Below are 27402 nucleotides of genomic sequence, written 5' to 3'. Positions count from 1 at the left end.
ATTCGGTGGAGGTGTGGCTACCGCCCCCCTGCTCGGGCCACTGCCCAACATCACTGCTGCCGTCCAGTGTGGCCTTTCTCCCAGGGACTGCGTCCCCTCCGTCCCCATCACTCCCTCCCGTCACTGGGACCGACGTATGACTCTCCTGACTGATGTCCTGGGCTTGAGTTTCTAGTAATCCTCAACCCATTCTCTGAGGCACATGGAAGCGTGTTCATCCTCAGGCTCAAACCTGCCCATGCCCCTCCCCTGCGCACATATTTCCACGCAGGGTGACAAACTGGGCAGGTCGGGGATGACCGCGAACCCCTCACCCCTTTGGAGCATGTGACCTTGGGAATACAGCAGAATCTGCAATGGCTTTAAGAGAACAGAGAAACACAGATTTTTATCTGAACCCTCACACATTTGAGAATGCTGGCTCAACTTTGAAAATCTGGCTCTGTGAACCAAGCCAGACTCTGTAGGAAAAGTAGCCCCAGGGAAGGCAGGTGGCTCTCTCTCTCCAACACAGACCGTTCACATCTTCTGACCAAGAAGAGCCCTCCAGAGGGCCTGGCGTGCTGCTCCCAGACCCTGCGAGGGCCAGGCCACAGGAGGAGGTGGGGCCCACAGGCAGAGACTTACTTGCCACCGGGGCTTCAAGCTCACAGGAAAGCCCGTCTCTCTCCCTGCGAGTGAAAGAGCCCTCGCGCTGCCCACGTGGCTTCGGGCTAGAGCTCAGGACGGTGAAAAGGAGCAGCAAACAGCATGAACAGTGCTGAGCGAGCACAGCGCTCTCCGCCCTCCCGGGGACAGCTTCTTCCCTGGCTGTTCCATCCAGTGTTTGCTCTGCTCTCTGTGCCACAAACGAGCTTCAGGCCTCATGAAACCCATTAAAAAGTATAAAGAACAGAGGGGAAGTACTTCTTAAATAAGACTGGTTAGTTTAAAAAGATAATAATCTTCGGGAGTTCGAGTCTGCAGAGACATACTATAAATAAGATAAACAACAAGTTTCTACTGTAGAGCACAGGGAACTATATTCAATATCTTGTAGCAACTTATGACGAAAAAAATATGAAAACGAATGTATGTGTGTGCATGGATGACTGAAACTTTATGCTGCACACCAGAAATTGACACAACATTGTAAACTGACTACTTCAATTTAAAAAATGCAAAAAAAAAAAAAAAAAGGGATAATCTGTTCTTCCTTCACATTTTAATTCAGAGGATGGGGATTCTGGGTCAACAGTCAGAACCAGCCCCTCTTGGCTCCTTCGGCCAGAAGACTGGGCTGGGAAGACGTGAGCAGCAAGTGGCTCTGTGCGGAGGCTCGTCCCAGGACCTGACGGGTCGAGTGTCCAGGACGGCACGTCTGGCATCTGAGCGATGGCGCACCCTGGCTCAATGCTGAACCAAAGTTGCAGGTACAAGTGCCTCTGGAGCAACGTCTGACAGACAGGTGCCCCTGTGCTTGGATGCTCTGCCTACAGGAAACACCCCTGAGAGAAGAACCCCCGGGGAGCCCAGCGTTACCTCCTTCTGCTGCCGCTCCAGCTCCTTCATCCTGATCTCTCGAGCCTCAGCCCTCGCCGCGCGCTTTGCCGCCAGTCTGGCCTCCGCCTGCAACAGACCCGGAGAGGGTTTATCAGAAGACAGACCAGCGGATCCTTTCCAGGACACGGTTAGCAATGATGCTCTCGTTCGGAGGGTAATACGTATACAGTCACGCACCACATGCATCAGAGTTAAAAGGGCTGTCAGAGTGACGTCGTGGTTACAGTAACAATGATCACGACCTTTTATGGAGCCCTTACTAAATGCCAAGTGGGCACTATTCTGAGTGCGTCAGACATACTCTGCCACAGACACCTCATAACAGCCCTATTGGGGAGACACTGTTCCCATACCCAGTCTGTAGATGAGGGAACTAGGGCACAGAGAGGGTAACTCACCCAAGGTCACACAGCCCAGAAGTGGCAGGGCTGGGCAGTCTGCCTTCCTCTGGAGCCAAGACAGATGCCCAGAGTACAGCATTACAGCTGGACAAGACCACGGGTCACCGGGTCCGCCCCTCCCTTCACAGAGTGGGCAGCAGAGGCCTGGAGGGGCTACCAGACCCACCCAAGGTCACAGGGCTGGGGCTTGGACCCTGCCATCCAGAACTCCTGTCCAGCCTCCCCTCACTGCAGCCCGCTGCCCTCGGCTTCCCCGGCGGCTCCTGCAGTGCTGGGAAGCCCCGCTTTCCTCAAGATGTCTAAGACGGGGGTGGAGCGGTGCCAGGGGGGTGCTAGGTGTTAGAAATGTCACACTGGAACAAAACCTGCCCCCCCCCCCCGAACTACCTGTCAGCTTGCAGCTGATGTGCCACATTCTACTTGAGAGCATTTAAAGTGCTCGACCCGGACCCACGCACGCTGTGGGGCCCGGCACTTGAGCCCCGATTCCCGTTCTGCCAACCTCGTGCTCCTTCGCTATCGCAGGTGACACAGCAGCCCCAGGACGTAAATGGTGCAAGTGGACCAGGCTGCAGGTCTCCGGTGCCAGACAAATCCCTCCTCCTTCCCACTTCATTGTATTTTTTTTGGAGTCAGAGGTAATTAGGTTTTCACTTATTTATATTTATTTAACGGAGGCACTGGGGATTGAACCCAGGACCTCGTGCATGCTAAGCACATGCTCTACCACTGAGCTACACCCTCCTCTCCACTTAATTGTTTATGGGAATATACTTGTAATTCTTCCAACCGTCCTGACAGCTTTCAGACATCTCACTGTTCTCTAGATAATCTCAAAACGGAGCCACCGGAGATGGCCAGCGTGCGTCTGCCGTGGTAGGTGGGGCCCGCGAGCAGTGAGGTGGCCCGAGCGTCTCACTGTGCAGTTTCTCCCCACGGGCTGGGCACCCTGCACCGCAGGCTCACATGGGGACAGCGGGTCCTGATGTCAAGGACGTCCCTCTCCACAACCCCATAATCACATTGTATAGAATTACAGATTCATCTTCTTTCTAAATTCTAGTCTAAGTGGAAAAATGACCATCACTGATCTGACGGAGATGGGCTGGCTCATGTCCTTATAAGGAGTTCATTCTGTAAACTGCTTTGTTCACGTGGTTCCTCTATCAACCCAAGCCCGGGTCCTTCCAATTAAGGGTGTCAAAAACCACAACTGTATCAGGACTTTGATACTTCATTGCCATTCTTGATTTTCTAAACCATGTTACATTGTGATGGGCCACTGGCTTAGGACCTAAAAAAGGTCCAGCCAGACCCGAGGGAGAGGAGGGGAAGGCTGGACAGACTGACATCTGGCCACATGGACTTCCTCCAGCCCCGTCCATGGGCCAGCAAGAGGCCTCTGTTCACAGTGAGTGTAGCTGCCTCCCCGCCCTTCCTGGGGCTGGTGTGGGCTCCGAGCCTCTTGGCTCAGGGTCTAAGCCAGTGTAGACCAGGCAGCCACAGCCCAACAGCTTGGGGGGGCGGTGGCTGGGGAGAGAGAAGGGAGGGCGTGGAGGAAGAGTAAGGGGGCAGAGGAGTGAGAATGTAAGTAGGGAAGGGGCTGCCGGAGGAGGACGGGAGAGAGGAGTGTGGCAGGCAGACTTCCAGGGTGGTTCCCGAGACTCCCGTCACTGACGCACATGCTCCACATGCTCCTCTTCCCAAGTGTGGGCAGAACTGTGAGTGTGACAGACGTCACTCCTAAGACTGGGTTACATTCTATTACCAAGAGAAAGGCACTCCAAATGAAGGTCTCTCATCAGCTGACTTTGAGTTAATAAAAAGACAGCTGATTCTGGGTGAGCCTGACCTAATCAGGTGAGTCCCATAAAAGTAGGCCTGGAAGTCAGAGAGACTTTCCTGCTGGCTTTGCAAAAGCAAGCTGCCACGTGTGAGAAGGCCTGGGAGGGCCCATGTGACAAGGAATGTGGGGGCCTCTAAGAGCTGATGGCCCCCAGCTGACAGCAGGAAAAGGGACCTCAGTCCTACAACCATAAGGATGAGAATACCACCAAGGACCACGTGAGCAGGCAACAGGCCCCTGAGCCCCAGAAAGGATGCAGCCTGGCTGGCACCTTGACTGCAGCCCTGGAAGGCCCTGAGTAGAGGACCCAGGAGGCCGTGCCCAGACTTCAGACCCACAGAAACTGTGGAAGGATAAATGTGTGTTGTTTTATGTCGCTCCGTCGGTGGGTATGTGTTTTGCAGCAACAGAGAACTGACAGGAGGAGGTGAGGTCTGAGATGACTCCCGCTCACGCAGCATGAGTGTCTCTGTGACCTGAGGGAGCCCGGCACCTGCAAGCTGACTTCCTCCCCAGTCTGTCTGTTTAGCCCCAACCCTCCTCTGGTCCAGCTCTGTTTAGAACCGGGGCAAAGATCCCTGAAGAGACCACTTATCTGAGCATGTAGTCCCTGCCTCCTGGTGTGGCCTCTCCACCAGACTGGCAGGCCTCCAAAACCACATTGAGTCAGAGCCCAGCTACCCTGGTGGGCCTCCCTCCCTCCAGGAAAAGGCTCCCGTCACTGCCCACTCCTCCTGGTCCTCACGTCCACCCAGTATGTCTGTCATGTCCACAAGGACAAGCCTTGATCTGAGGGACCTGGGCTTGGGTTGACAAAGGAACCACACGAATGAACCAAGTCATAGGACAAACTCCTTATGAGGACTCGAGCCTGCCAACCTTGAAGACAGGTCAACCGCGGTCAGTCTTCACCCCAGATTAGCATTTGAAGGAGATAAATAATTCAATGCAGTTCAAATGCCTGTAACCGTCACCACAGGCAGCACCTACATCTCACAGGGTTCCTGTATGACTCATACGTGGAGAACAGGCTCTCATGACACAGGAAGTGGTAACAACCAGGCTTGCTTCTGGGACTCTGGCGAAAAGTCAACGGATACATGGAGCAACATTTAAAGCGGCACAAAGCCCATGCGGAGCCAACCTCATTAGCACAACTCTAGCATCAGCAGAGCGGCCCTGACAGGCGGGGATGCCTGAAAGAAAAACCACATGCAGTTCTGACAGCACCATACACCCTACAACACTGATGTTGCCAAGAGCACGGAACAGCGAGACACACAGCATCACGGATAATGATCATTAAGAGAGCAACAGAGGAAACGTTTGATAAGATCAAGTCATTAAATGAACAAAAAAATCCAGGGTAGCTGTGGCCCACCATGGTGGCCTGCAGGCGCCAAGTTCATCCCCCCCCCACCATCTCGTGGGAGGCCCAGCCCTGCCCTCCGGTTGCCAACTGCTGGGGAGCAGTTCCGGGGCTCGGTGTGCCCCCGGCCAGGGCTCCGGTGTGCAGGACAAACCCATCTCGGACTGGCACTTTTGTAAAATATAAACTCACGTGGTTGAGGTCACCACCGTGTCAGATTGTTTGAGTTTCCAAACGCATGCTTTCACCTTCCGCTCCTCACCTGCAGGGGACTGCAGCTTCCTGGCCGTCACCAGGCAGGCCGCCCCTCCAGGCCATGTGGCCTCAGTGCTGCAGAGACAGGCGGGGAGGGACTTTCAAAGTGCAGTTTAGGGCCCCAGCCTCAGCAGGTGCAGACAAAGCAATCAGGGACCGTGTTCGAGTGACAAGGGCTACAGTAGGGGGAGAACACGTGCGGGGGCTGTGTCGGAGGAGAACATAACCCATCCCGGGTGTCCTGAAGGCTTCCCGGAGGACAGAAGCCCTAAGCCAACCCCTGAAGAGCCAAGAGGAGGAAGCCAGAATGAGGGGCAGATGACGAGGGGGAGCAGTCCCGAGGGCCTGGGATCCGGAACCTCATACTGAAGGAACGTGGAACCGCTGAAGGGCGTTAAGGAGGAACACAGCGGGGTCTGTTTTAGAAACACGGCTCTGGCTGAAACGTGGGGAGCCAGGGCGGGGCGAGGGGAGACCCAGGAAGTGAGAGCTGCTTCTGAGTGAGGGAGCCTGGTAAGACAAGCGGGTGCAGAGGCAGGACACATGCAAAGGGGGAGGCGCGAGGACGCTGCAGGGAGCATCAGGTGTCCGGAGAAGGAGGCTCCTGTGGTCCCAGGAGCCAGAGAACCTGGAGGAGAGCCCCGCGCAGCCACCCCCAGGTGCCTGTGCCCCAGGATGCGCACCCAAACCTAAGCCCACCCACGTGGATTTGCTGACACCTCCGGCCTCAAAGGCCCCAGGTTTGGAGTTGGGGCATTTCTCCACCACGACCCCCTCCCCACCAAGCTCTCAACCCCGAGGGAGATGACAATGGCAAAGGGAAAGGAGGGACAAAAGTAGGCAGACTTATGGAATTTAAGATGCAGAAGAGCAACTGGCTAGGTTTGGGATCCAGGACCGCACATGCCCCCCATGGCCATCAGCCGTCCCCCTCCAGCTCCCACTGGAGGTCAAAGTTGGGGGGTCCTCCACTGGGCACTGAGCCCCAGGCCTGCTCCTGTGACCTCAGGGCAGCACTCCCTCCCCCCTGACCCCCCACAACTTGGTGTGGGGCCATGGTCTCCAGCTCTCTCCCCTCCCTACAGGAACCAAATGGAAAGGTGGCTGCAGGCCTGCAGCTCCACCCTTAGTCCACTGTCCTCTGCGGGAAGGGGGACCCTGGAAAAGGTGGGGCTCTGGACCCCAATCCTCGCTTCTCTGCCCAATACCACTCTGTTGAGTCACAAACTAAACCCTCCCATGGGGACGCGAAGTGCGCTGGCTGGGGCGGGAAGGTGGCTGTGCGGACAGCTGGGGGTGCTGGTGGGGGGGGGGTTGAGGGGGCTTGCTCCTCTGGCAGCAGCACCTGGGGCCTGTTACAGATGCAGGAGCTCAGGCCCCACCCCAGGCCCACCAAGTCAGAGCCCCTCGGGCGCCCCCGGGGGGTGCTGGTGCTCCCTCCGGCCGAAGACCTCTGCTTTCTGTTATCCCATCTCCGCTTCGGTATGTTTGACATGTTCCATAATAAATAGCAAACATTTCTGAAGGAAGGAAGGAAGGAAGGGCAGGGGGAGGGGAAGGAGACAGAGGTTGAGAGGAAGAGAGGGAAGGAAGGAAGGAAGGAGACGAAGGCACCCTGAAACCAAAACCACACTCACTGCTGCGAGAAGGTCCCCCTGGTTTTGTTGCTAAAAACCCTCGTCGCCCCCACCCCCACCACCCAGGCCCTCCTCAGCATTCTGGCCGCCATTCTGGCCGCCGCCTCCAGGACTAGGGAGGTGGGGAGGGAGGGGAGGGGGGGCTGACCCAGCCAGGCCTCCTCTGATGAGGTCCAGGCTCCCTGACACACAGTCCCATCCCCCACACGGGGGACACAACCTCACCCTTCCTCCCGGATCCGATCTCGGAATCCCATAAACAGAGCTTTACAGACACTGGGCTTTAAAGTGAGGCGTCCTCTGACGGTGGGGATGGCTGGGAAGAGAAGATTGCTTTTGTCACCAAAGTTGCCTGGTAAAAGCCCTAAAAAGCTGAGCCCTTGACGCCGAAATTCCACTTTTACGTTTCATTTTACCAGAGACACATAAGACAGCACTCTGATGCCGAGGTGACACGTGCGGTCTGAGAGATGCTAAAAACACACGAGGAAGCCCCAGTCTGAGACCCGGGCCTCCTAAACAAGTGGTTAAACACGGCCGAGTGACCCAGCCGGGGTCTGGGACCCCCGCCCTACAGCGCCCCGCAGGGTCCAGGCACAGAGGCCGTCGGCCAGGGGGCCCAGCCACCGGGGCACACAGGCTGGCTGGGGAGACAGACAACCAGAACGACACTTCTCTCTCTGAAATGCCTCTCCGGGCAGCACAGACTTGGGCCCGGCTGGAGAAGGGCCGGAGGGCCGCGTGAAGAAGAAAAAGGCGGCAGTTATTCTTCAGTGATGGGCCTCAGCGCTAAGCCAGAAACTCGGCCAGCTCTAGGTCCAGACCAGACACAGAGCAGACGTGGATTCTACCTGACAGGGACACAAAAGTCAGCGGGAGAAACAGTCAGCTGCACGTCTGTTCTTCCAGTGACCCGGACAGGTCTCCCGCTCGGAGGACCAGAAATTCCAAGTGGTAACGAAACAGTCACCCAAAGACAAAGGATGCTCCTTTCCTCGGGGTCAGGGAACTCAGGGACAGCCCACCTGGCCCGGGGACAGTGCAGAACGGGAAAGAAGTTATTTACCAGGACGGGGGTTGGGGGAGAGCCCTGGGCAGAGGCCTGCCCTGTCCCCACACAGCTTCCTTCCTCCCTGGACCTGCCTGCAGTGGAGGTTTCCTAAACAGTGGGAGATGCCACCCAAGCGGGGTGCAGCCGCACGCCCCCCCCAGGACCCTGAACCCCAATCCCAGCGAGGCTGGGGTCTTGGGCGTCTAATGGCATTTGTATCCTTTAGTCGCTTCTACCTGTTTGACCTCCCATTGCCATCTTCAAAAACAGAAACATGCTAAACATCAGTGCACCAGAAGTCCTGACGGCTTGGAGGGGACAGAGATGCTGCAGGAGGTAGCCTCAGGAGTTTTCTAGCTTCCCACCTCCAGCAAAAACAAAAGAAAAAAAAAAGGGTTTTCTAAAAAAGCCCCACACGACTTCTGGAGTCCCGACTGGGTACCTCTCCTGAGCTTCAAAGCCTTCCTGGGATTCAAGCGTTGTGTGGAATTCCACATCCCAAGACCTCTCATCCGGCAGTCACAGAGCAAGTTCTGACTCTGCTCTGAAACCCTGGGGGGCTCCGGAACTCTACACGGAAGCTGAGAGGGGGTCAGGCGCTCCATGTCCAGGGCGACTCTGGAGAAACGGCCTGGGATGCTCTCATCACTCTCTCCGCCTCAGCTGAGAAAGCCCTGGGGTCTGGAAAGGCACCGATAGGAGAGCAGGGGGCTGTACTCTCTGCGTTGTTCCACTTTCAGCAGACGTGCAGCCGAAGCGAGCGCAGCGATTTTTTATGTTACGAAAAATACTCTGAAAATGACTCCTTTAATTACGCCGCAGATTTTTTTTCTCTTATGACAATTATGATATTTAACATTTTCTTACAGTAATTCAATCCTTCCCTTTTCCTTATATTTTCCTAAAGTAGCCTAAAATTATTTTCAGGTATAAGATTGCTTTGAAAATAAAGTTCACTTGTGTGCATGTAATAGGAGCTCCATGCAGCTGAAGTCCACAGTGTGACCAGGAACCAGTTTTGTTTAGAAGCAAGAGGGGCCTCTGTCCACGTGTGACTGTTCCCGGAACGAGGAAGGAACACAGCTCCTGAAGGGCAAGCTGAAGGCTCGGGTTCACTGGAGAACACACACAGAGCCGTGCTAAAGTGACTTACAACCTGCCGCGCGCTTCCAGGCTGGTGCAGACGGTACAGAGTAACGGCGGGGCTGTGGCATGGAATCCTTCTCCTGAGTGGCCATCATTTCCTTTTTTTATTGAAGTAGAGTTGATTTACAATACTGTGTCAGTTTCAGGTGAACAGCAAAGTAATTTGGTTATTTTTTTCAGATTATATTCTATTATAGTTTATCATAAGCTATTGAATGTAATTCCCTGTGCTATACCGCAGGTCCTTGTTGTTTATCCATTTTATGTACAATAGTTTGTGTCTATTAATCCCAAACTTCTCATTTGTCCTTCCCTCCCCTCTTTCCCCTTTGGTAACCATAGTCTGTCTGGGTCTGTTCCTGTTTTGTATGTAGATTCATTTGTATTACTTTCAGATGCCACATATAAGTGGTATTACACAGTATTTGTCTTTCTCTGTCTGACTTACTTCACTAAGGATGACGTTCTCTAGGTCCATCCAGTTGCTACAAGTACCAGTATTTCATTCTCTTTTTTGGCTGAGTAATATATACATACACACCACAACTCCTTTGTCCGGTCATCTCCTGACATTTAGGCTGCTTCCATGCCTCGGCTATTGTACACAGTGCTGCTGTGAACATCGGGGTGCATGTATCTTTCTGAATTAGAGTTTTTGTCTTTTCTGGATATATATCCAGGACTGGGATTGCTGGATCGCATGGTAACTCTATTTTTAGTTTTTAAAGGAACCTCCATATTGTTTTCCATAGTGGCTGCACCAACTTACATTCCCACCAACAGTGTCTGAGGGTTCCCTTCTCTCCACACCCTCTCCAGCACTTAATATTTGCAGACTTTTAAACGATGGCCCTTCTGACCGGTGTGAGGTGACACCTCGCTGTGTTTTTGATTTGCATTTCTCTAATTAGCAACGCTGAACATCTTTTCGTATGCCTGTTGGCCATCAGCATGTCTTCTTTGGAAAAAATGTCTATTTAGGTCTTCTGCCCATTTTTTGATTGGGTTGTTTGGGTTTTTGTTGTTGTTATTAAGTTGTATGAACTGTTTGTATACTTTGGAAATTAAGCCTTTGTCAGTCGCACCATTTTGCAAATATTTTCTCCCATTCCGTAGGTTGTCTTTTCGTTTTGTTTATGGTTTCCTTTACTGTGCAAAAGTTTTTACTTTTAATTAGGTTCTATTTGTTTATTTTTGCTTTGGTTTCTCTTGCCTTGGGAGATTGATCTAAGAAAATACTGCTATGATTTACGTCAGGGACTGTTTTACCTGTGTTCTCTTCTAGGAGTTTTAAGGTGTCATGTCTTACATTTAGGTCTTAAAACGACTTTGAGTTTATTTTTGTGTGTGGTGTGAGGGGGTTCTAACTTCACTGATTTACATGTGGCCGTCCAGTTTTCCCAACACCACTTGCTGAAGAGCCTGTCTTTTCTCCATTGTGTATTCTTGTCTGCTTTGTTGTAGATTAATTAACCATAGGTGCATGGGTTTATTTCTGGACTCTCTATTCTGTTCCATTGATCTATGCATCTGTTTTTGTGCCAAACCATTGCTGTTTTCATTATTGTAGCTCTGTAGTATTATCTGAAGTCTAAGAGGGTAATGTCTCCAGCTTTGTTCTTTTTCCTTAGGAGTACTTTGGCAGCTCTGGGCCTTCCGTGGCTCCACATACATTTTAGAATTATTTGTTCTATTTCTGTGAGTGTTTTGTCATGGGTATTTTGATAGGGGTTGCATTACATCTGTAGCTTGCTTTGGGTCGTATGGCCATTTAAACAATATTAATTCTTCTAATCCAAGAGCATGGGATAGTCTTCCATTTCTGTGAATCATCTGCAGTTTTTTTAATCAGTATTTTATAGTTTTCGGCATAGAGGTCTTTCACTTCCTTGGTTAAGTTTATTCCTAGGTGTTTTATTCTTTTTGACACAATTTTAAACAGGATTTTTTTTTTCACTTTCTCTTCCTGGTAGTTCATAATTAGTGTAAAGAAATGCAAAAGATTTCTGTACAATAATCTTACATCCTGCTACCCTGCTGAATTCATTTATTAGTTCTGATAGTTTTTGTGTGCAGACTTCAGGGCTGGCTCTCTATATAGAATATTCTCTCATCTACAAATAGTGACAGTTTTACCTCTTCCCTTCCCATGTGAACACCTGGGATTTCTTTTTCTTGTCTGATTGTCATGAGCAGGACGTCCAAAACTAAGCTGAACAGAAGTAGTGAGAGTGGGCATCCTCGTCTTGTTCCTGAACCTCGTGGGAAGCTTTCAGTTTTCCACTACTGAGTGTGACGCTGGCTGCGGGTTTGTCATAAATGGCTTTTATTATGTTCCCTCTATAACCACTTCGGTGAGAGTTTTTATCATGAATGGATGTTGGATTCTGTCAGATGCTTTTCCTGCGTCTATTGAGATGATCATGTGTTTCTGTCCTTTATCTGTGGGTGTGGCAGATCACATGGATTGATCTGCTTATGCTGAACCATCCTTACGACCCTGGGGTGAGTCCAACTTGATCACGTGTGTGTTCCTTTTTATGTATTGCTGGATTTGGTTTGCTAATATTCTGCTGAAGATTTCTGCATCTATATTCATCAGAGATATTGGCCTGTAATTTTCTTTTTTTGTAGTGTCTTTGGTTTTGGTATCAGGGTGGTGGTGGCTTCACAGAATGAATTTGGAAGTATTCCCTCCTCTTCAGTTTTCTGGAATAGTTTGAGAAGGAGATGTCTAAGTTCTTCCCTGTATGTCTGTTAGAATTCCCGAGCGAAGCTGTCTGGTCCCGGGCTTCTGTTTCCAGGCAGTTGTTACTCAGTACAAATTCCATTTCACTTCTACCGATCAGTCTGTTCAAATTGTCTGTTTCTTCTTGACTCAGTTTTGGCAGGCTGTATGTTTCTAGAAACGTGTCCATTTCTTCCAGGTTGTCCACTTTGTTGGCATACAACTGTTCACAGTATTTTCTTTTTTTTGTATTCCTAGGGTATCAATTACTATTTCTCCTCTTTCATTTCTTATTTTGTTCATTTGGATCCTCCCTCTTATCTTCTTGGTGAACTGGGCTAGAGGTTTGTTGATTTTGTTTACCTTGGTTTTATTGATCTTTTCTATTTTGTAATCTCTGATTTATTTCCTCTATAATCTTTATCATTTTGCTGAGTTGACTTTGCTACAGGAAGTGGAAACAGCCACCAACTTTTATTTTCTATGTAAACCCCCAACCCCTCACATGCAGGAGATTCTAAAAATAGCTTGCTATTCAAAGCAACCAAGTAGACCGGGCAAGGCGGGACCGGAGAGAAGCCTACCAGCCGGCAGCTCAGAAACGGTGGCCATCCTGTCCTCGGTACCAAGTGTGTCCACCCTCCCCCCCCCCGGTCCACGCGCTGCCGTGTGGCTTTACTCCCATCTTGAAATCTCATCTTTCCAAACCCTCACTCAGGCAATCACAGTAAGTTCCCCCATGAGAGGACTGCTCTTACAGCCGTGACTGCAGTCGTGATGGCTATGGAGGGGAAGGCACTCTGGGGTGACAGCTGCCAATGGAGGGGAGAGTGCCAACTCCCGAGAGGGCATTTTGGAAATGCTGGGGGAGGGGTTGGGAAGTCACAGTGATTGGAGCAGGGGACTAATGGCATTTAGGGGGCAGGGCACGGCATGACAACCATCCTGCACTCGGACGATGAGGAACTTTCCCACTGGCTGCTCAGGCAGATAGAAAAACCACACTATAACTTTCAGATCTACAAACTGATTCCAACTCACATATAAATCCAAATACGTTCTGAGTAGTTTTAACACACACCGAATATGCCAGGAACGGCATCAGCGTGGAAATCAAGGGAAGGGTACACATGGCTTTGCTCAGAACCTTCCCAGGACTTAGTCACAACACTCATATTCTGTTACTGCAACTTACTTTCATTTTACTTCTTTTTACTGTTGCAGTTAAAACATTATATTGACTTGAAATTATGTGGGAAGGTAGATTTTACCACCTAGGAATGGCATTTCAGGTTAGTAATAAGGATGTTAAAAACTTGCTATAAAAAAGGGGCCGGCTCTGACGGGGCTGTGAGCCACAGCTTTAAAACTTGGGGGTGGGATGGCCACACAGCCATGGTTTTTTTTTGGAGGGGGAATTAGTTTGGTTATTCATTTATTTACTTTCTAGTGGTGGTACCGAGGACTGAACCCACGACCTCGTGCCTGCTAAGCACACGCTCTACCATTGAGCTATGCCCTCCCCACCCCCACGGCCATGTATATTGAAACAGCCCAGCCACAGGTTCAGGACACAGGTCAGCGCTTAAGCCACAAAATAAACCAGACACAGTTTATCAATTTTACCTGACGATTTGAAGGCCGTAAGGTTAAGGACTAAAGTTTAACTGGTCATTTAAAACACTATGTTTCCATTAAAATCAACTGAGATGAGTTACAGAGCAGACCACAGAGTTACCACGGAATTTTATGACACGGCAGCAGCCTCCGCAGGGCGCTGAGCCTCCCAGACGGACACTGTCCAGAAAGGGGTCTCAGGGCCAAGCCAGCAGCGCGCACTATGTGAACTCGGGCAAATTACACCACTTCTGAACATCAGCCCTCGTTACAGGGGGTGAGGGAACCCGTGATGCAATCTCTGGGCGCTTCCCGTGTCTCTGAAATGCTCAGTCTCTACAGGGCGGTGAATTATTTATTCCACCAAGACTGTCCACGGAGTTCTCCTTCCTCATTCTGCTACTGGAACTGTCCTGACTTTGCTGCTCAGAGTAACACACCAAAATAACAAACATTAATCAGGAACAAAATTATTCACATTACTTTATCGAGAACAGACAAAAAGCATTCACCAATTCAAACTTCACAACGCAATCTTCGGCTTAGCAAACACCCACACTCAAGCTGGTGAAAAAAAGTGTACAGTGTCTTCCATGCAAATAACAACCGCATCTTGTTAATACATTTAGAATTGTTTTCTGAGATGAGTGTTCGCACTTCCTTTGATAGCCTCACTATGCTGCATGACAAGCAAGGGCATGAGAGTCACAAATGACCCTGTGTGTGACTGCCAGGTGACAGGAGAGAGCAGCATGGCCTCACCTGTGCAGTGCTCCAGATGACACGTTCCCTCCAGCCAACGCATCGGGCTTCACGCCCTTCACTTCACCTGCTCTGCGTCCCTGCAAACCCCACACCTTTAAGGTGACACAAAACACTGACACTGCTCCGTCTCAGAATCAGGCTGGACGTTGCAGCAGCATCAGGCTTTGCCATGTGAGCAGCACACAAGTACTGACAGCCTTTCCCTCTGTTCAGGTGATAGTCCTGCAACCGGCGAGGAAAGAGCCAGAAGCCGTCACTTCCATCCTCAACGAGCTTGTCTGCTTGGCCGGGGAGGGCTGAGGCTGGTACCCAGCAGCTCCCGGTGTGGGATGACACGGGTCACAGCTAAAAGTTGGCACAGTGGGAAAACCAGAAAAATAATTTCTGCAGCTCTGTCATTTCTACCTTTCTTTATTTAGCCAAATACATTCCATTGAGTGTTCTTTTGTCTAAAAAACTACCAGAAATAGAAATGAAACATGAGATAAAGCAGAGACTTCTCAGTATGCACTCAGGAGCAAAAACCTGTGTCCTAAGAGGCTGCCTTTGTAAAAAGAAATCCATCAGATCAGATACTGGGGTTGGGACACCCGGGGCTGCAGAGAGGCTGACAACAGCGAGGATGCGTGCTCATGGCCGGCCCGAGCCTGCTGAGCACTGTATACAGTGGAGACAGTTATTAGCGCCAGTTCTGAACCAGCAGGCCTGGGTCTGAACAGCCCTGCTGCCTGCTGGCTGCGTGGACTTGGGAAAGTCCCCAGAACTTTCGGAGCCCCTTTCCTCTCCATCTGTAAGTGGAAATGATCAAACCACCTCATGAGGTCTTGCGAGGGCAGACTTCTACAGAAACACACAACAGGGCTGACACAGCCGGGGTCTGGGAAACGCTGCCTACGTTTGCTACCTACACAATGTCTTCAATCACAGCCACGGACCCAGTGGAGAGAGTTCAGCTCAGAGGAAGTTTAAAAGCAGCACAAGAAGACAAGCATGCCGAGGCCCCAGCAGGGCCAGGCGCCCTGGGGAGATGTCAGGGCAGGCAGGTGGAGACTCCCAACCTACCCCCAAAGCCCACCCTGTTTCTCTTCCCCCAGGAAGATTACACACCCACTGGCCACAGATAATAACAGACATAAGGCTCAGAAGTGAGGTCGCTCTGATAAGCTCTAAACACAAACATACAAACAAAACATCTTAGTTTAAATTTAAGGCAAATCTTCCTCAGAGTAATTTAAAGTGCTTCAGATTCCACACAAGACTACTACAAGGCTTTCAAGCTGTCTAGTTGCAGTGCTAAGTAGAAAAGCACGTGAAGCTCTGGCCCCTCCCCCAATGAATAAATGAGTCTCAGAAGGGGGATCTGAGCAGTGGTCTGCAACCAAACACGGCAGCTCTGAGTCACTACAGCTAAGATGTGGCCAAACAGTGCTTTGTTTAACCTACAAGGAAGAAATCAAGTTACTTCAACTAGATAGTCTGAATAATCAGAGTTCTGATAAATCCATTCCATGAAAGCCAGCTGCTTTAAAACACACACACACACACACACACACACACACACACACACACACACACAAGTGAAATTTGGGTGGCCCAGAGTAAAAGCAGTTAAGGTAATAAAAATTCCTCTTTTCCCCGCCCTGTGCCTAACACGTAAGTGAGAGGTAACAGGCTTACTGTGATAACAGGTTAGTAACTCGAATCTTCTGGCCCATGGGGCTCCAAGATTAAAACTTTTAAACATGATCAGATATTTTGGAAACGCGCTGGCATATGAGTAACTAGTCACAAACAATTCCTGTGCTGAGTCACACGGCCTGATCCTTCAGGGATAAGAATTTCCTCTTGAACATTGCCTTTTGAGGAGCAAACACATCATACCAACATGTAGCCTCATAATTCTGGAGAAACTAGATAAAGACCCCACTCTAATCAGGTAATACTCCAATCAGCTTCGCCTGAAAACACTTTAGCGGTTATAAATAACTTGGCTTCCTGTGCTCAGGGTAAGAGGCAGTTTAGACTGCAGGGTTGAAAAAAAGTTGCCAAGGAGGCTTCCGCTCTGCTGATACTAGCTCAGGCTGAACAGAAACTAACTCTTCAAGAAAAAGGAAAACTTAGCCTCCATCTTTGCCCTAGTGGGACACGCTTACTACTGTAAGAATAGACCTACCTTACTGTGTTTATGTTTTACCTGCTTGGAGAAATGATCCACCTAAAACAAACCATGACTCAATGCTCAGAATCTCAGACTGGGCCCCAGCAGGGCCGGCCACCTCGGCATGCGTTTACCTCCCCCGTTCGTCCCTGCTCCCGCTCAGCTGGACATGGGGACCTTGGCACAGGCACCTACAGTAAAATGAGACTTGGGGGGGTCCTCGGTCTATGCTGACAGCCTCTCTCAGAACGGGCTGGCAGTTTGTAAGGGCTCAGTGCTCCTCAGTATGTGGAAAGCGACCCGAAGAGAGGTGACACAACCCACCCCAAACGTGGGGAAGTTACAAACGTTACAGTAACGAACAGTTTCTACACTGTCTTCGGGTGAGGAGCCTGGACTTCCTGCTCAGATCCTGCTTTTTTCTTTGCTTGGTGAGGTGGACCTTGCAAATCCATCTCCTGCCAACCCCAGCTCTCGTCTCACACCCCTGTGGCCCCAGCCCTCCTCCTCCACCGGAGACCCCGGTTCCCAGGACACAGGGTCACATAACATAGCACAAAGCGGCACAAACCAGCCTGAAATGCCCAGTACTCTCCAGCTGGAGCACTGCATGGCCCTGGGTGGCTGTGGGTGTCCCCCTCTAACACACCCCACTCAACCCCCCACCCCCACTCCACGGGTCATTTCCTTTTCAACCATGAATCTCGTAAAATAGGGACTGTATTTTACTTCTGTTCCCCATGTCCTGCTCTAAAAAGGTTTTTGCAGCTATTTACTGAAAACCAACGGAACAAAAAGCTTCTACAAGTTCACAACTTACTACCAAAAACCTCTGGGAACAAATGTGTTTCAGAATTCAAAATTTTTGGATTCTAGAAGGGTAACAGGATGCATATACCATATATTCTGTAACCCAGAGTAATAATAGCCCTTAATCTTACGTGCAATTAACAGGGCTGCAGAGAAATGTACAAATTTTCACACTAAGAGGAATAAAGACTGAAAACAGCCTCCCATCAGCCAGGGTGGAATTCACTGTCAAATGAATTCTGCCATAAACTTACAAAAAAGACAAACAACTTTTGGTTTTCAGAGCCCACTGGATCCTAGAACTGGGGCAGGAGACGGAAGGCACCTTCTCCATCGGAAGCTGTTCCAGACTTCCCCGTCATCTACGCTGGGCGGCATCTCCCTAAAGCACGCATCTCAACCAGATCTGACCCCGGGTTAAGTTAAGGGTTATCGGGACCCTGCAGCCAGAGCCTCAGCGTCTCAGTGTAACAGGTGTCAGTTCTACTCACCCTGATGGCCTGTCCCTCCCTTCCTCACATCCTTGTTCTCCGTGTTCAGTCTTCTCTTCTTCAAGGATTCCTTGCCCAGCAGCTCATTCCTCTGAGCTTGAAGCTTACCCGGGATTAACATCACCCTGTTCTTGCCATCTATGGTTTGCCTAGGCAGCTCCTCGGGAACGCAAACACCAGCATCTCTCAGCAGCGCTCCCATCCTTCCTTCTTCCAAGGGCCCTTCCCTGACAGTGATCCAAGGCTCTCTCTGTAGGTCCCCAGGCCCCAGGAAACCAATGAGGCTAAGGGGTAAGAACCAGCCCCAAAGGTCTGGTCCAGGGCTGGAACTTTAAGTGCGGTCAGAGGGGAAGCATGAACATGGACATTAAAAAATTCACCTGGCAGTCCTCAGCAAGGAATGTAATTTTCAAGTGTGTATTCATCAGAATCTGTTTCTATACCTCTCCCCGGCATTTAGCAGGAAGCTCCCCAGGGTCAAGGCAGTTTCAGTCATCTCGAACCTTCCAGAAACACTCAGCAGACGATTAGTTCCTACCTGGGAAAGGAGCGATTATTTGGGGTTCTCACTTTTTATCAAAGTTCCACAGAGGCCCGATAAAGTGGAAATCTGGGGTCCCTCTCTGTACTACTAACTGAATAACATGTTTCTTTTCCAAAGTGCGCCCTTTCACCTTTAAACACACCCATTCATAATCAACCAGAAACCTTCCCCACCTCACCCCCTGCCTGATTTTAATGCCAAACTACCCCCGACCCATGGTCTCAATACTGCTAGACCTCACAGACGGAGGATCCCGTCCAGAAGGGAGATCCCATGAGATCAGCCAAAGTGGATTTCGGGACTGAGGTCGTTGAGGGAGCTGGAGAAATCCGGTCCAGCCTATTGGTTCTAAGGTCCAGAGCAGATAAATGCTCCAAACCACCCAGCCACTGGCGCCAGCCTCAGGGTGAGGGCACCGCCCCTGGGCGCCCATCTCTAGATGCTGTATTTTGTAAAACATCAAACCAGCAGCTCTGAGTGAAACCCTAGCCCACGCGCAGATCCGCGGCCGAGTCACCCAGCTGGGGAGAGCCTGTCAAAAGGCCGCCACGGGCAGGCAGAGGAGACCAGGCTAAGCTCCGTTCCGTCCTGGTGAGGGGCGTTGTCCAGTAAAATGTGCTTTCCGGGGCACAAGGGGGGACAGAGCAAATGGAGCCGCGAACTGAACACAGGGCAGGAGCCCCCACAGCACATTCCCGCTTGCGGACGTTCGTTTAAGGGGGTCCCCGGTCAGGCGGAGCCCACCCCACACCTCACCAGGCAGCGACGACTGCAGCGGAAGGTGCCGACTGCCCTTGGCCCTAGAACATCAGCACGGACCAAACGTTCGCAATCAGAACCAAAAGTTTCGAAAATATGTTTTCCTCTTACCAGTCTCTGAGCCTCTGGGCTCAGACAGTCTATTTCCTTGTTCTGCGTGGCCGCCGGGTTGGTCATCCTGCCCGGCTACAAGTCCACCTTCTCACAGAGCCGGGAAGACACTCAGGGAACGCCGGGCTCCTGGGGTTCGCCGGCGGGCAGGCTCTCAGCGCAGCCGCATGCCGAGAACGGCGGGATCACCGTCCCGGAGATAAATCCGCGCGTCGGGACGGGAACCTCGCCCTTCCCGAGACGGAGGCGCGCCACCGCGGTTCCCGGGCTTGGGCGCGGCCGTAGGGGCGGGCGCAGGTGGCCGGAGCCGGCCCTGCGGGGGGTGGGGACGCCCGGGAGAAAGGGGATTGGGGCCGCCCTCTCAGCGCGCCCCGCCCCCAGGGTCCCGTCCCGTCCCCGACTAGCTCCACCCACGCAGGCCCCACCCCGCCCCGCCTGCGCTCCACCCCGCGGGGCCCGCCTCCGCCCCCTGCCGGTTTTCCACGCACTTGGATCCGGCACGGTTCCCAGCCCGCGCTCCACCGCCCACCCCGCCCGCTCTGTCCCTAGGGAGCGACCCTCCCCGCGCCCCAGCTACGCGGTTATCAATCACCACCCAGCCCCCTCCTGCCCCACCCGAAAGGCGATTGGGGGGGAAAAAAAAAAAAAGACACCAGCTGGCCCCGCCCCGGCCGCCCACCCACCGGCAGAGGGAGGGAAGAGTTGAGAGGCCTCGGAAGAGCGGGGGGTGGGGTGGGGTGGAGAGGTGGGAGAGGGCCCGCGCGTGGCAGGGGTCCTCTTGCAGAGGGGCCTGGGAGGGGGAGGGTTCTGCGCAGGGGGTGTTCTCTGGTGGGGGAGCCAACGCCGGCGGGTCGGACTGCTAGCTAGACCCCGCGCCCTCGTGCCGTCGGTGCTGGGCTCCCGCCCCGCGGTGTCCTCCGAACTCAGGCCAGACTGAACTTCTAGGGACGGGACAACCTCTGCCTGAGCACCGCAGCATCTGCTGGTCGGGGTAACCCGTTTACGCGTGACACCGAGAAAGGGCGGGCTTCCTGGACGACGAAGGTGCGCGGCCCTCGGGAGTGGGAACAAGCATCCCAGGGTCGGGTGCGCGCCCCGCCCGCCTCGCCCGCCTCCCGTCAGCAAGCCGGTCGCAGAAGAACGCGGATGCCAGTCGGAGCAGATCCGGTATCTCTTAGTCCGTAGGGCTGCACCGTCCCGGGTCCGGTGAAAGGACTTGCGAGGCAGGGGCCCGGCGCCGCGCGGAGAGGGCGCGGAGAAGGGTGTCCCTGCGCCGGGACAGAGCCTCGCTGCCCAGCACGCACCTCCTCCAGCCGCAGAACACGCCTCGCTCTTTCTTTAAAAGCCCTACGTGCAAAGCAACCAAACATTTCCTGACCTCGCCAGGCTGAGGCAGAAGTGATAGAAGGAAGCGAGGCAGATTTTCATCAGAATGCCATCCTGTGGCGCCTGGAACCTTCCCGCGCCCCCTCCTGCGACCCGGCGTCCAGGCGGCCCTGGCCAGCTCCTGCCCAAGCCCACGCCTGGGGGGCACGTTTTCAGAGGCCTTTCTCAGAAAGACCACCTCCCCGCCTCAAAACGAGAGCTTGCAACGGAATGGCTTGGCCTGCTTCTCTGCAGAGGCGGCTCCAGAGTCTTGAGACCACAAATTCACATTTAAGTGTTACAATCCCCCAATTTCCCACTCTCTGCCACCCGAACCTAATTCTCGGTAACATGTCAGCGCACGACCTGCGTGCACACACCTTACCGCTCTGGCTTCAGGAAAAGGGGCTCTGGAATGAAAGGTCTGTGTGAGGGGGTGGGCGGGGAGGTTGGGGTGGAAGACTGGGCGGGCAGAGGAGATTCTGAAGGACAGGAGGTCCCGACCTGGGAGGAAAAGAGGCCGAGTCAAGACCCAGAGAGGCTGCTGTGGGAGAAACTTAGCAGATTTCAGCTTTGATGAAGGCGAACACAGCGCCAAGCTGTGACGGAGAGCAGTGTTAGGTTCACAAGAATAACTTTCAGGGAGATTGAAATGCACACTTTTAATACCTTGTTTTCTTGCTGTAACACTTTAAAAATGTTAGTGTGTTACAGTTCTCGAGTCTATAAGTTAAGAGAATTGGAGAAGACATTAACCTGTTCTGTATAAACAATTTAGGGTCTTAGGGAATCTATCCCGGAAAACAATGATAATTTTAGTCATAGCTTCAGAGATGAGAATGGTAGCCAGTTAATACAACAGCCTCCTTGGAGCCTTCGGTTTGAATGTTCCCATCTAGATAAGCAAATTCTAGAGCTTCCTGCCACCTCAAACCCTATGACCACATCTCCCAGAGCAGGGCACAGGGGACAGGCTTCACTTGTCTTGACCGTCACAGGGCAACGTGCCTGCAGACACCTGCGTCCTCCCCAGTGCCCAGGTGGACATCCAGTTGCCAGTTATCAGCTTTACGAAAAGCACGTAGGGAAGGTGTCAAGTGGGCTCTGGAATTAAATCATCTGGTTCAGTTATTGGTGGCACGAAGGACGCTGAGCAACAACAGGTTAAAATGGCTGAGAAGTGGGAGAGATGGCGGGTAGCCCCAGAGAAGGCAACAACCCACAGCCCCCACGACAGCTGTGAGAGGGGTTGGCTGCAGATGCCAGGATGGCAGGACACTGTCACCCCCTAAATTTAGTCCCGGGAACAAAGGAACAATACCAGCGATCAAATAATCATAGTAAGTGCACCAGAGGTTTCTGATTCCACTAAGTAGTAGCAAACTAGAGAAAACCGCCACTGTGACACCCTTCAAGCTGGGAGGCTGCTATGTCCTGACATGTGCCCTCCTGTGAGATGGTCGTCTCAGACCCTTCCCAGCTGTAGGGCAAGGATCAGTCTGTGTTGTAAATGGTGCTGAATTCACACTTCTTGGTATTATTTAGATCCCGGGGCCCCAGAACAGATTGTAGAGGGTCTAGCTGCCTTCTGTACATTTTGATATAAGTAGCTCTCTTGTGAAAAGGGCCCCCCATGAAGCCCCTTCCCAGGCAGCCCCTCCTTTTTGTAAACTCAGCAAGGCCATGTGTGAGGGTAATTACTGAGTGACTGGAACCTACAAAGGTGATGCTGGGAAAGTCCACGCAGAAGCCAAAGAAAGGGGTGTGGCTGTGAAAGTAACACGTTGTAGAATGAGGACCATGGATGTGCAAAAAAATTTCACCCCAGTACTCACAGCTCTACACGCAGCCTGGCAGAGTAATCTAAACCCTCTACCTTGAGGAAGAGAAAGCCAAAACCACCTGAGTGTGTGAGGGGAGAAGAAACAAGACTAGCCCAGGTTTCCATCCTCAGGGAGGCTGGCAGAGGAGATCCAGGGCGTCTTTGAATCGTCTGAGCAGCATATGGGGTGGGGAGCAAGGTGGGGAACAGGGTGGCCATCCATCCGACCTCTGCCCGTGTCAGACCAGCGTCTTTGTATGAAGAGCTGTGAGGTCAGTGGCACAGGTTCAGTGATCCCTTCCTTTGGCCAGCATGCCACTTCTAGCAGGCTGACTCTGTAATAGGGAAGAACAAATCTGACTCCATTTCAGATCTGTTCCTTTAGCTCTAACCCTGTGCTCTGTTTCCTGGGCTGAGTCCTGCTGGTTCTCCACCTTTTGCAAAAGATTGTTGCCTAGAGCCTGAAATACACAGAATAGCCCGTTCTCAATGCTCTGACCTTTAGGGTAGAACACTTTTCCATTCATAGAGAGAAAAAAGTTGCAGAGCAGAGAATAACATTGGTCATGTTGGAGGTTTACAGGAACATCATGACAGCTGCAAATACAAAGGATTCCAACACCAACAAGTTTGCAACAACCAACCACACCCCCTCCCCGTTTTTATATTAAAGGAGCCTGAATTCTAATTTGGGGAAGATGGTTCTCCAGGACACCAGTCCCCCATCTTCTCGGTCTGCTGACTTTCCAAATAAAGTCGTTATTCCTTGCCCCAGCATCTCATCTCCCAATTTATTGGCCTGTCATGTGGCGAGTAGAACTAGTTTGGACTCAGAAACAACTCTGCATTTTTAGCCCCGTCCAAGGTGCCACACAGGCACTGACCTGCAAGCACACGGTCACTGTTTAAACCCAGGGACTCTGTCCTAAGAAAGACTTTAGGTTATGTGAAAGCTCCGACTGTTCCTGACATTCCTAAAAGCCATCATGCTTGGGATCCTCTTGACAAAAGTGTAATGTCCGAAAACTCAAAAGCAGTTCTCCGATGTACAATAAGAGTACGAGCAGGAACTTAATTTCTGAAGGGACTCCTAGAAAAGCACAAAAGTAGAATGATCTAATTTTGTTCTAGGAACATCAGACTCACAGCTAACCAGCAAACGCCAGAACATTTAACCACTTTGGGGCCACACCCAAACTCGGTTTACTGGTCTCCATGGTGTTGGTCTGTTGCTAGGTTCGTCAGCTCCGCCTCCTAATGTGGTTGGGTTCTAAGTAAGACAAACCCTTCCAGGGATGGAGCACAGAGCAGAGGGCAGATGGGGAGGGCAGGGTGCGTCTTGGCCACCCCACGGGACTGGTCAGATAGCTCACACAAAACCATTTTCCCAAATTGCAGGCATCACAGCTGTTCTGCATGAACGTGAATCATGGGCCAGGTTGATTACAGCGGAAAGAACGTCTCTGCATTACTTCTACAAACAGTGAGCTGACATTTGTGTTACTACTTTGTATGAATCCTTTTGACTAATATAAAAAAACACTTCGTATATTAAAGCTGGCTCATGAAGTGACTACCCAGATTTGCACAGCACCTTTCAGTTTACAAAGCATTTTGTTACAGACACACCTCAGAGATGCTGCTGGTTTGGTTCCAGACCACCTCAATAAAGTGAATATCACAATTAAGACAGTCACACACATTTTTTGGTTTTCGGGTGCATATAAAAGTTATGTTTACTCTATTCTGTAGTCTATTAAGTATGTAAGAGCATTATGTCTAAAAAATCATGTACATAGCTTAACCTAAAAATGCTTTATTGCTAAAAAAAATGCTGATCATCATCGGAGCCTTCAGCAAGTCACAATCTTTTTGCTGGACGAGGGTCCTACCTCTGTCTTGGTAGCTACTGACAGATCGGGGTGCTGGTTGCTGAAGGCTGGAGTGGCTGTGGCAATTTCTTAAAACAAGATGACAGTGAAGTTTTCCACATTAATTGAGTCTTCCTTTCACAAACCATTTCCCTGCAGCACGCCACGCTGCTGGATAGCATTCTACCCACAGTACAACTGCTTTCAAAATTGGAGTCAGTCCTCTCAGACCCTGCCGCTGCTTTATCAGCTAAGTTTATGGAATATTCCCAGTCCTGTGCTGTCATTTCATCAGTCTTCATAGCATCTTCACCAGGAGTAGATTCCATCTCGAGAAACCACTTTCTTTGCACCTCTGTAAGAAGCAGCTCCTCATCCGTTCAAGCTGCACCCTAAGACTGCAATTCTAGTTCTAATTCTCTTGCTGTTTCCACCACATCTGCAGTTACCTCCTCCACTGAAGTCTTGAACCTTTCAAAGTCATCCAAGAGGACTGGAGTCAACTTCTTCCAAACTTTTGTTAACGCTGATATTTGGACCTCTTCCAGTGAATCACAAATGGCATGTAGAATGGTGAATCCTTTCTAGAAGATTTTTAATTTGCTTTGCCCAGATCCATCAGAGGGACCACTGTCTATGGCAGCTGGAGCCTTATGAAATGCATTTCTTAAATACAAGGTAGCCACAAACCTTCAATTTGTAAAACCAGACCAAACAAAACAACCCAGCATCTTCGAAGCACAACACAGCGAGATACAATAAAATGAGGTCTGCCTGTACACAAAGGTTGTATAACTTGTCCACAGAGGCACATTGGACGAGTGAAGCCGGGTTTTAACCCCAGTCCCTACTAAAAGTCCAAGCCCTTAGCATCCGGCGCGCTGCCTGACACAGAGGAGCGCCCTCCCCTGAGCCAGCCAGGGATCCTCACTGGGAACAGTCAGCAGACAGGCTGTCTCCCTGGGCTTAGTCTGGACCACCAACCCCATCCCCACTCCTGGGGTGTTGGCAAAGCAGTGCATGGACCCAGGTCAAGGCCGTAGCTGGCCCTCCCAGTAAGCCCCAAGGCACTGGTGAGCATCAAATGAGACAGTCAGACCCTGCCTGCTGCCCACGGAGAAAACTGTACCCCACAGTCAGCTGGCCCAGCGCAGGCCCAGTGACCTTGGCCCTCCGGCCAGTAGCCTGACTGCTCCCAGTGAACAGAAACACTGGGAGCAAGAGTGGCTGGAAAGCAAGAGAGAGCTGGTTTCCAGCACTTCTAGCATCATCTGCCCCTGCTTACTGAGCACACACCTGTGCAGGGTGTCCTACAACCACGTACTTCCTTCTCACAGCTGCCGATGACTCAGTCCTCACTCCAGACCACGCGTGAGCTCTTCTGGAATGGGAGCATGTGCTCACCTGGGAGCATGGGGGGCACTTCATAACTGATGGAAGGGTGGGTGGATGGATGGATGGATGGATGGATGAGTCTCCCGATAAAACGGACGACTCTGATAGCTTATCACGGACTCTCCTTGATCTTAAATACTTTATATTTTGGTAGCAATTGGGAATAGAACCTGTCCTTTTAAGACGGCGTGTCTTCAGGGTTTTGTTTTTTTTTTTTTTTTGCATAACTACCTATAGCGCCCAGTGATTCACCATCCTTCTTTTTCATCTAACAGATTTTTAAAAAATCCCTTCAAATTTTCTAAGGCAGGTGATGAGTTTGAGTTTTGGTTGGACTGAATATGAAGTGGTGGCAGAAAGCCTGGATGGAGGGGTCCCACGGGCACTTTGGCACCAGAAGCACGAACTGGTTTAAGGTGATGATAAAAAATGGTAGCAGGTGTATAACAGAATAGAGGCTGAAGGAAGGAATCTTGAGACTTCTGCCTCTAATGAATAAGAGGAGTGTTAAGAACAAGCCAAGACAATGGGCAGTGAGAGAAACAGAAAATACAGGCACCTTCGGGAAGCCCCTCTTTAGAAGGCTGGTGTGAGTATCAGGGTTAAACAGGCAGATGGAGAGAAGAGAAACAGGGTTTTCTAGTTGCCCTTAATTTGCAACTGGAAAAACATTGGCTGTTGTAGTCTCTTGCTGAAACTCTACAATTAAGCATTTTCAAAGGTTTCTGCACTTACAGTAAATGGCAGATTACAGCCCGGGAGGAGGACAATCAAGGGGAGGGTTTGGGCGGGGAGAGGTTTGTCCATTTGTCTGTCTGTCTGCAGGGATGGAAGACACTTGAGCCTGTTTGGAGGCTGGAAAGGGGAAGTCAGGGGGAGTGAAGGAGCACGCAGCGGGGGCGGGGAAGATGGCTGACCCTCCTCCAGGAACAGCCCGAGGTGGGGCGGGGCAAGGGCGGGGGCGCTTAAGGGCTTTCAGGCTTTGGCCTGATTCTGAGCTAAGTGGGGATGAAAATACCAAAATGGCCAGGAGGGGAGAGAGAACCAGAAGCACGGGTCTGCTGCATCGACCGCGGACCACAGAACTGAGGGAGGAAGAGCTGGAGGAACAGAAATTGAAGGCGGGGCGGTTTCAGTACCTGAGCACAGATCCCTTCCCCGGGGCTCCAGGAAGCCCAACAGTGTTGTCAGAGGGTAAAATCCATCCACATCCAAGGTAATTTCTAACTTAGTTTACTCTTAAGTCCACAGCAATATTGGGCGTGAAAGGAGTATCCATTTTTCTAATCCATTCCTCAGAACTGCTGACCCTTGAAACCGGACCAGAGTGATCACAGAAGCACCCCCAAATATCACCACCAAGGAGATGGCCACCGACACCTCCAATAAAGCATCTCTTAGGAAAACCAAGTGTTTTTCACGAACAAAACATACTGCGAATATCAACCAATTATTTTACAAAAATGTTGAGAACAAAACAACTCAAATCCATTACGTATTTCTCAGTCATTTAGAAAAGGACTCTGAAAAGTCCCTCTAAGTCAACTCTAATGCAAAGAAGAAGATATCAATGTATGCTCTCAGAATAGTCCATTTAAAATACATTTGATCTGAATAGGTAGTGACATGGGAAAATACGCTTTACGTTCAACCACTGTACTCACTGGCTAACAGAGTACCCCACTGATAAGAAATAAATGAAACGCTTCGATATATATT

General features: G+C 51.1%; 1 protein-coding gene across 26 annotated transcripts in view; it reads right to left on the bottom strand.

Moving 5' to 3' along the window:
* LRRFIP1 (LRR binding FLII interacting protein 1) overlaps positions 1-27402 on the bottom strand; it is a 142934-nt gene that overhangs the window by 63679 nt on the left and 51853 nt on the right. For 21 of the 26 annotated variants that reach the window (XR_010380746.1, XM_064485316.1, XM_064485319.1 and 18 more), the window contains exon 2: positions 1522-1608. Coding sequence is in view for 25 of the 26 variants with exons in the window: in XM_064485316.1 (XP_064341386.1) it covers positions 1522-1608 (87 nt within the window). In the remaining variant the exon portion in view is untranslated. Of the gene's footprint in view, positions 1-1521; positions 1609-19230; positions 19531-27402 lie in introns of those variants that run through there. The other 5 variants (XM_010996321.3, XM_064485305.1, XM_010996328.3 and 2 more) reach the window with 5 other exon arrangements.

Source organism: Camelus dromedarius, chromosome 4 (genome assembly GCF_036321535.1).
Source record: "Camelus dromedarius isolate mCamDro1 chromosome 4, mCamDro1.pat, whole genome shotgun sequence".
Lineage (NCBI taxonomy): Eukaryota > Metazoa > Chordata > Mammalia > Artiodactyla > Camelidae > Camelus > Camelus dromedarius.
Note: the sequence above shows the minus strand (reverse complement) of the source record. Positions and strands in the feature narration are given on the sequence as shown.